At 40.9% G+C, this 10,006-nt stretch overlaps 1 protein-coding gene across 1 annotated transcript in view; it reads right to left on the bottom strand.

The window, feature by feature from the left end:
• Positions 1-10,006, bottom strand: part of LOC109288582 (NAD(P) transhydrogenase, mitochondrial-like) — a 137,640-nt gene that overhangs the window by 34,818 nt on the left and 92,816 nt on the right. Inside the window, exons 13-16 of the mRNA XM_019504156.1 lie at positions 8,405-8,550; positions 5,167-5,362; positions 3,195-3,428; positions 2,069-2,229 (exon numbers count right to left, since the gene is read on the bottom strand). Of these exons, the coding sequence (XP_019359701.1) occupies positions 2,069-2,229; positions 3,195-3,428; positions 5,167-5,362; positions 8,405-8,550 (737 nt within the window). The remainder of the gene's footprint in view (positions 1-2,068; positions 2,230-3,194; positions 3,429-5,166; positions 5,363-8,404; positions 8,551-10,006) is intronic.

Raw genomic sequence — 10,006 nt, 5'->3', positions numbered from 1 at the left:
GGGGGGGGGGGTTCAAAGTGCCGGGAGCTGAGGTGGGCGAACTGCTCTGTTTATATAGCCATTGCTGGGGCTGGGAGAGCAGGCAGGGCAAGAGGCCTGTCTGATTTGGAGATTCAGCAGCAGCCAAATCCCCGAATCAGATTTGGCTGAATCGATTCGGGACAGTGATTCGAATCAACAAATCGAATCACTGTCTTCCGAATTGGCTGAATCTGAATCCGAAGCGAATACTAACCACTTTGCACAGGCCTGCTCACTAGGTGTGTTACAGAATTTCCATAGGACTATGTAACTAGGGGCTTTCTTGGGACCAATCTGTCATTGGCCCACCCACCTGTTTCTGGGCCAACCGCCCACCTCCTTGTCTGCCACACCTTGAAGATATATAATTATGGTGCTAAGTAGGTGGGAGGCTGCCTATTTTTTCCCCCAATTCCAGGGGGCATTCTCTGCAGCTTCGTTCCTCCCCTACACTGCAGCCCATGCCTCACAGGTGACATCCAGGCGACATAATTACTCCCAGCCTGAGACCGAAGCAAACTGAGTCCAAAGTTGGGCTCCACACACAAGCACACTCATACCACCTCCCCTCTCACAGGAGGCCTCTTCCACCCCACCCCTCTCTTACCAGGGCCTCTGGCATGTTGCCCATTACCAGGCCACACTCCACCACCCTGCTGCCCCTTGAACGACCCCTCTCGGCCATCAGGCTTTGCTACTCACATGCTGGCCTTGCCCCGCAGTCCCTTCAGTTCCCCTATTCTGTGTGGTCCACCCTGGTGCTGAACCCTGAGCTAATTCTTCCCCACACCCCTCACCAGGCAACGCTACACACACACACACACACACACACACACACACACACACGGCTCCCAAGCCCTCTGGTTTCCCCCTCACTGGGGCCACCCCATCACTGGGGCTCCTCATCATTGCCCCCTCGCTGGCGCTACAGGGCTTCCCTGTCCGGTGGGGCTTAGGTGGCCATAGCCATGCCTGGCCCCTTCTGGGTCTTACACCCTATAGCTATAGCCATTCCTGGCCCCCTTGTACCAACAGTATTGTAAGGGGTAGGGGTTAAGGTGCCCTGACCCACCTTTCAGGGGTGGTAACTGGCCTGGCATTTCCTGGGGGCTCCCACGCCATTAGGAGCCCCACCAGGCCACCCATCCCCGGCAGGGTGCAGTTTTAGGTCATGTCCAGGACCAGGAGCCTCCAAACCATCCCCTTAAGCTCCTGCCCTTACCTCCAGGATGTTGCCTACAGTCTTGCAGCCAGGCAATGTTTCTGCCTGGCCTGCCAGCAGCAAACTGCTCTGTTTATATAGGCGGCCAGAGTTCTAAAATGGCCACCATAAACAAGCACCTGCTGGCTGTTTGGCTCAGCTTTTAAAGTGGCCGACACCACCAGTGCCCTGCCACAGACTACAAAACCATTTTGCCCAGTGCTCTAAGGAGTCTCCAAAACATTGCCAGAATTTTCAGCTGGCAGGTAAGACTGCATTTTGTTGGCATTCAGTAAAAGCTGAAGAGGCAAACAAAGCTATACTGGACATCTACACAAGTCTTTTACTGTAGAGTAAACTAATTAGCTCCATAGTAAATATCTTGGTGTTTACAAGTGCAGCCTTATTAGGCCACAGAAAACAAGATAGTATATGTAAATACAAGTACTATCCTGATGCAGATTTTTTTTATATGCAGCAATGCACATGTAGACGCTGATCCTGTTGGCTGTGACATGAGGGTACTTCAGGGCAGGGGCTGCCTGCCAGCTAGCCCCACACTGGGGCACCCTTCTGCCCCAGTCAGTCCCTCTGCAGCATGTTGAACCAAGCCGGAGCAGCCGCAGGCTGACAGGCTGGCCCCCCCCAGGATCCTGCTAGTTGGAGCTGCTTTGACCTGATTCAACATGCCGCAGTCCCAGGTGCCTGTGTAATTGCAGTGCCCAGAAGCAATAAACTCTGGTGTGATATGTACTGGAGTTTATCGCTTTGCCTTACTATGCAAGTGTAGATGCACCCACTGTTGACTATACTGAAAAAACTGAGAGGAATACTTGTTTTTCTTACCATGATGGAAGACAGCCCTGAAACACCAAGGAGACAGGCCATGCCAGTAGTGAAGCTTGGATCCAACATAAAAGGGATCATACCACCTACTGAAGCTGCCAACAAACCACCATTCAGGTAATGGCGACCAGGTAGAAGGAGTGCTGCTGAGTTCAGCATACCTAGGACAAACCATGGATGTTCTAATTAACATATCACTCACTTTATTACATAAACATTTTAACGAAAAGGTACTGGAAGTCAGTATAAGTTATAGACACAGTTAAAGCACCAAAAGGCCAAAGATGGCAGTGCCCCACCATCTCAATTTATGCAGAGGAATGAGTGGCCTACTGCACTTAAAAGGTAACTATTCAGTTGCTTGAAAGAAATACTCATAAAAAGTTTCCTACTTCCCAACAGCTCCTTTTCAGCTCTTAGCTCCCAAGAAATGATCTTTTCCCATTAAACTTTGGGAAAATCTATAGCCCTACGGGCCATTTGAGGTTTGTTCAGGCAAGAGTCTTTGAGGAAGCGGACCAGGCTTACAGATATCTAGAGTTCATATGCAGCAATCCTTGGCCTTACACAGTAAGGATTGTCTTGAAGGCACTTCATTTCACTGGCTGGTAATGCTGTTTCTAGTTTCAGCTTTAAACCAAGAAAGCAAACATACTATGGGCTGTGGCCTGTAGTTAGTATCACCTACCAGACTTCTACTCCAAACCACTACATTAGGATCTGGCATACCAACTAACTCCCTTGATATCATTCCTAGGAGTGAAATGGATCACACCAGGGCAGCTTCCCACAGTGTACCATCTGCAGTTGGTAATAAGGACCAAATAATTATTTGGAACAAAAAGCCCTGGTGGCTATTTATCCTTGGAAATTATTGTGGCCAGAAAAAGATCCATATTTTAGTATTCTCACTGTTTTAATACTGACTAGTACTACAGATTTATTACCTTCTTGTACTTGAACTGTACCAGAGCAACAGTTTCCCCTAGTTCCCATTTTACATGTACAGCTTTTAAAGAGATTTCACTGAAATTCAACAGGAGTTGGAGCAACTAAATCCCATTAGGACTCCTTGCAAAAGGCATCTTAATTTATCTAACATGAGGCACATCAAAGAGAAGTGTACCTTGTAATTTTCCATAAGCCACTAAAGAGCCGCTGAAGGTGACACCCCCAATGTAGGTCCCTAAATAGGCAACAGTTTTGAGAACGTTGGCAGAAGGGTGAACATCGAGGTGTGGATATTCAATCATATACTCAGCAATGCATGTAAGAACAGCTGCCAAACCAACCAGACTGTGAAATGCAGCTACAAGCTGTGGAAGGTCAGAGATTTCAATCCGTTTCGCAATGGTAAGACCTGCAAAATAAAATTAGTTAGATCTAAGATTAAAATATGATATTGTATTTCATAGTCTTTTGAAGTATAAACAGGCAGTTAAGCAACAAAGGATTATTTGCTTTCTTGTGTTGTTTTCCTTTTTGTGCAATGTAATAGAAATATAATAGTTGCAAGAACTTATAACTAATTTAAGTCTCCTCCAAAAATATATTTGCTAGAACATTTTAAGATGACAGCCTGTAAGAAACAGAGCCAGACTGGGTCTTTTGAAGCCACAACCCCTTGTGTAGGGGATGGGATACTGTGGGCGCAATAGTTAGAGTTTCCAGACATATTCTGCCTGTAGGGAACCCAAGCAGGCAAAATGCCTCTGGAGGCATTAGACAAGTACACAGTGTTCTCAGTGACAGGCTGGCAATGGCAGAATCTCTTTCCCAGCATTCTTCGCTATAAGTCTTCAACATCCGAAGGATGTTGGACAAGATGCTGCCCAAAACTTATTCTTCTGGGCCAAACCAAGAACAAAGCAATGCTGGATATGAACCCTGCCTTACAATATTCGGGGGCGGGGGGTAAAACTTTTCATACAAAACACTCTTCTGCCAAAAAACACAGACTCAGGTTGACCAAAATATTTAGTGAATTTGTGTCAACTTTGGTAAATGGTTTCAGTCAAAGAAAAAATAAATCAAAAGGTCTGTTTTGTTTTGATACTTTTTAAATGAAATACTTGAATTCTTCCTTATAAAACATCATTATGTTCTGAAATTGAGTTAAATTCTATTGAAGAACATTTTTAGACATTTTAAAAGCTTGATAATAAAATAAAATGTTTAATTCTGAGTTGAATTAAATATTTGAAACCTCAAAATTATTTTTAAACTTTTTAATACATTGATTTTCTGATTGGCTTGAAGTTGATTTGTTTCCCATTTTTTGGACCTCAGAACAAATGAGAAACCAGTTATTAGCACAGCTCTAGTCAGAATACTCTATCACACGGACTTTGAGGCTACATAAGCTTCAGAAGCCTAACACTACAACTGAACATGTATAAACGCTCTGGTTTTCTAATTCACCTAGTAATCCGGACAATAAACCAGTCTTTCAAATGAAATGGTACCTATGAGAAAGGGACTTGCCAATTTCCCCATCACCCCTGTTGTGCCCTCCCTGTTTTTTTAATGAACCTATTGTAAGAACATTCAGAAGAGCTCAAGTAGAGAGTATGAAGATTTACAGTTGTTTGGCTTGTCCTTTCTACAACTTTCTTGAGTCACCTAGAAGGAAATTGCACTTGAAAAAATATTTTCATGGGGGGGCGGGGGTGCCTGCTGTGAAACTACCAGAACTCCACAGGATTTTGACAAGGATGACTGTCAAGGCAAATAAAACAATCCCTGAAAACTGTAGAAGAGCCTTTTGGGAAATACTGTAATCATAATTTCTATTATAACAGGCTCCATTTTAAGCCTTGATAACAGCTAGGTCCTTTGACTGTAAATTGATGGTAAGTGCATATTCAAGTTAAATACTTCCTATGTTTTAGCCTTAAGCTATAGAAAGAAATGGCCAAACTTAAACACATCTGTTCTACCATCTTAATTTTTCTTCTTAGTCAAGAGTGCTTTTCTGTTAGGACCTAAAGTACTTTTTAAATGCATTTTCCCATTGGATTATAAATAAAAATTAATAAATCATTAGTGAAGCTGGCATGAATTTAAACTCTACCTGCTGAACAAAATGGTATACATACCAATTGTGCCACCAATAGCCATGGCAGTGGACATCTGAGTGAGTACTTCTGGAGTAGGTTTCAGTGCTCCTAGTGTAGCAGCTAAACCACCAGCCACCCCAATCATACCTAGGGCATTGCCAAGTCTAGACGTGTTCTGACTAGAAAGTCCTGCCAGTGCACCAACACAGCAAAGGCCTGAGCCCAGATACATCATCTGTAAAAAAAACAATGCCAAGTTAATACACAGCGGCATGGAATTACTGTGCTTTTTCTCTTTCACAAAGTCTCCAGGATCTCCACCAAGATTTGGAATAAAGGAAAGTTCTTACATTATTAGTGTATTTTTCTCAGCCTTTGCCATTAAAATTTACCCAAGTTATTATCTTTTGTTCATACTACTATATTTCTTTTCATACCTCTCCACCCAGATAAGCATTAAGAGCAGAGTCACAGAGATTAAACTTTAAAGGTCCAATTCGCAATAATATTTAAATACACATTTCCATAAATATTGATCCAGTGGTTTTTTGCACTCTTCAGTGTCCTAAACCATTATGTATCTTTGAATGTGCACGTTAGTGGGCTTCATTCTTTCTGCTCTCTTTCTAGAGTTGAGTAACAAACTAATAACAAACTGGTTAAAGCTTAAAGATATTAGATAGAATGATCTTCACTAATTTTTTAATTTTTTCAATTTTTCATTACACATGATTTAAAATGACTTTAGCCTTTATTTCCTGTGTGTGTGTGGAAGAAATACATTTTCTCAAACCAGTCATTCAAATATCATTTTAAAGATTATAATGCTATGAGATCATTTCCGCTGATTCTGTTACTTTGATTCCTTAGTGTTTTGTTATACAAAATACTCTGAAATCCCTTCATGATGATGCATTTATAAACAACATGTGGTGTTCTCTCTCATGTTTAAAGCATCTGGGTGATTTTAAAATCATGAATGCTAAATGTTCCTTTTCTGACCTGTATTATTAAATACACTGACAAACAAGAATCCAAAACCATGTAGTCATAAAAAATAAAAGGATTCATTCCATCATTCTCTAATCATTTAGCAGAGAATGAAATGTACAAAGAAAATGAAGCAGAATAATTCCCTGATAAAATCCAGGAAAGGCCATCAAAAATGCTCTGCTTATGCAAGTTTTCAAGAACTATCATAGGAAACATCAAAGGCCAAACTTATACTGTATAAATGGGCAATACTTGGCAAAAGTCAACAGAGCTTTACCCATTTACACCATCACAGAATTTGGTGTTGACTTCCTAATTATCAGGCCATTCCTCAGAACTGATTAAGTTCTGAGTGGACACTGAGCTATTGTTTTATTGGAAAATTGAAATCTGTAAACATCTACTACTGCTCCCAATTCAATTTCTATTCTGTGGCTCACAAATATATTTAAAAGAGATTAGATTTGTATTTTATTGGCATTTTTGGTGTATTGTTCATGGAGAGAATTGCATTGTTTAGTTCCTTGAACTCAGGTATTTGGTGTCCTACAACATTAGTTTAGTAGAGTTTCAAAGAATGGGGCTCTAATGAAAAACTACTCCAGAAACAGCTGTTTGGGAAATAAACCATGAATGTTCCTAGGCCTACTGACTGTTAAATGACCTTCTGATCAGTTCCAAGATATTTATCAGATTTCTTTCCAGAGATGGTTTTATTTAAAGTATTTCAAGGAATTCATGGAAACTAGCACCTCATTTATTCCAGATTTTTGGTGAGGAACACTTTTCTGGGAGGTTGAAAATCCTTAAGGTTTTTGAGAGAGGACTGGTTCAGTTCCATTAAGATTTCAGATTACCATAAGATCATTCACAAAATAGTTTCCTTCAGTGTTTTCAGTCAACATAGTTTTTGCTCTGTAGAGTCTATGTCTGATAAAAATTATATATATTCAAAGTGTTTGTTTGTGTTTTGAATAATAGCTAAAAATGTGCAATTCAACTAGAAACTAGCAACTGGTTTAAGAACCTTAGCTTAATAGCACAGGCAGAACTGCACTGTCTGTTAAGGTTAAATGCAAGTGCCTTTGGATAGACAGCATAGCTACCCGTATTCCTGTAAAATGCAAGAGTCTCAAGGTGCTCAGTAAATAATAAATACACATAATTTAATAAAAGATCTTTAGCAGGAGGGTTTCTCACGAAAGCAGAGAAAACCCATTCACAAGAATTTTTAGAAACTCTACCAAATTTTGCCTTTCAAAATAGAGAGCAATGAACCATTCACCCAACAGAACACAAGACAGAAACATTACTGTCACTGCTAGGTTTTGTGTTCTGTCCTTTGGGATGTGTGCTATTTAAGTGCCCAATTTTGTTGACTGGAAGAAATAATTTACTGAAGGGTTGTGTTTTTATTTTCTTATAAGATTCTGCTCTGCACATCAAGAGAACATTCAAAGGATTATTAAAGCAAAGGCAAAGACCTTCTAAATCACTGGGATGCTGGAATATATTGTAAAGCATAGCCTATGCTCTTTGATACCTTGTAACAGAAATTCAGAAAAGACACAATTAAACAACATTTCCACCATCACACACTTCAGAAATTCTATACTTTGGTTTTTAAAAAGCTTGTTGAAATTCTATACGTGCACAATTTCTTCCTCCTCATAGTGAAAACTTTACTGGATTTCACCTTTCTTAAGGAAAGCATGAGATGACAAACAGATCTTTATGGAAAGGAAATGTAGATCCAATATCTAATCTAGTGATTCTCAAACTTTGTGGGATCAAAGCATTCCTCAGAAAATGCCAGCTCTTAGTTTTCACTTTTTTTTTGACTAGGGAAAAATAATAGACCAATTTTTATATTGCAAAGAACTTAGAAAGACTACTACAGGGTAGAATGTTTTTAACACTATGAATTCCTATTTGAAATCTCTGGGTTTATAGTGTGAATTATGCTTCCACACCTAACAGTGCTAACATTGCAAGGCACCTTATGGCACTCTTTAAAGCATCTCAAATCACTAAGAATCACTGATCTAGTCTTTAATTCAATTAAACTCTTATTGAAGTCATATTCTTCTGAGGGCCATCACCACTCACACCCACCTCCTCCTTGCTGCTGACATGGCTGGTGGTGTCTGCAGGCAGTCCCCACTTGCTGCTCACCAGCATGGTGCCCCACCAGTCTTGGGAGGCACCAGTCATTCATGGCTGAGCTAGCTGGTTAGATCCCTAACCTGACTACCGATTAACAGAAATCGGGACATTGTCTGACCTGTTCAATACTATGTCCACTGGCAAGAGAGGCAGCATAACCCCCAACAAACACAGTTCCAGGGAGGAGGTAGAGGTAATTATATTCAGGGGGATCTGTAGGTCGCTTGAACATGTCCAGCATTCGCTGTGTAATTAAGAAACCGCCTGTAGGGAAATACAAGTTTGAACTGTAAGAATGAGCAGATAAAAATATACACTTAGGGACTCCTATAAATACAAAGCACCTCTGAGGTAACCCTCCCTGATGCTATTTCAGTTGCAAATAGTCTGCAAATATTAGTTTCAATTTGATCTTGTATGTTGTTAGCAAACAACTTGTTTCCACTTGGACATTATTCTATTCAATTCTATTACGTAACTCAATGGTTTTTAAAAATGATTTTTCAGTATCATGTTCACTCCACTGAAGGCCATATTGTCCCACATGCTTGCTCCTTTCTGTGAGCGCAGGGACTTTGGATGCAGTAGAATTATTGTAATTCTGCCATCCAAAGGGAGAGGGAGAGCATTCCGGGAGGCTACGCCCACAGTTTGCCCTATACACAAGAACTAAAGAGTATAGCAGACATTTATTTGTAGATCTGGGTAGGAGCAAGCTATGGAAAGGACTGCCTGGTGTGCCACTGGCCATCATATGGGCTTGCCAATTTAGATCAAACAAGCAGCAGTCCTAAGAGTGAAATAGTAGCCATGAAGCAGGTCTTTTGGACCTGAAGGTCATAGCTTGGGGGGATGGCCATGATGTCCCTGAAACTGGGCTGGTCACAACAGTCTCTTTGCTCAAGCCAAAAGAGTGATTGAGACTGGAAGTAATTTACAGTCATATGTAAGGTCTTACTTGCCCACTGAGCTGACCAACTCTAGAGAGAAGTGCATATCACAGCTCTTTTAGAAAACACAGAGCAAGCAACAGGCATCACACATCTTGAACAATATGCCTCCCACCCTGAATAAGGAGTTCCTGCAAGGACACCACAACCCTGCAAGCTCTACTCAGTTCTAGATATGCTTGCTCTAACCTTACATATATAAAAAAAATATTGTGAACAGAAAATAGTTTCACCAATAAAAAAATGGTCTAATGGACTAGGAAAGATCTATATCATCGGGTTTCTTTTAGAGAGAAGAAAGATTGTTAAATTGTTAGGACATGAGAAAGGTCTTGAGAGACCTGGGTTCAAGTCTCTGCTCTACTAAATAGATCCTAGGTGGTGATGGGCCTCTCTTTGCCCCAAGTCCTAATCTCTGAAATGGAGATAAAAGCACTTAAAAACTTGGCAGGATTTTTGCAGTGGTAATTCATCAAGAAAAGGTATGAGATGTACAGATACTATGGAAACGGGACCATACTACCATAACGAGAGTATAATTACAACCACTATACAATTTCAAATATGATGTTACTACCTGCTTTAGAAATTATTGAAATCTTTGTAGTTATTTCCTTGTTGATATTTCAGATGCCACAGAATCATAGAAAAATAGGGCTGGAAGGAGGTCCTTTAGTCCCACCCCCTGCTTAAGTCATTTAGTCCCACCCCCTTGTCTAAACCATTCAAGATAACTGTTTGCCTACCCTACTCCTTACTAATTGACGAGG

This window comes from Gavialis gangeticus, unplaced genomic scaffold (assembly GCF_001723915.1).
Source record: "Gavialis gangeticus isolate Ggan-Ray unplaced genomic scaffold, GavGan_comp1, whole genome shotgun sequence".
Classification (NCBI taxonomy): Eukaryota; Metazoa; Chordata; order Crocodylia; family Gavialidae; genus Gavialis; species Gavialis gangeticus.
The sequence above is the reverse complement of the archived record's forward strand: the minus strand, read 5'-3'. Positions and strand labels throughout refer to the sequence as shown.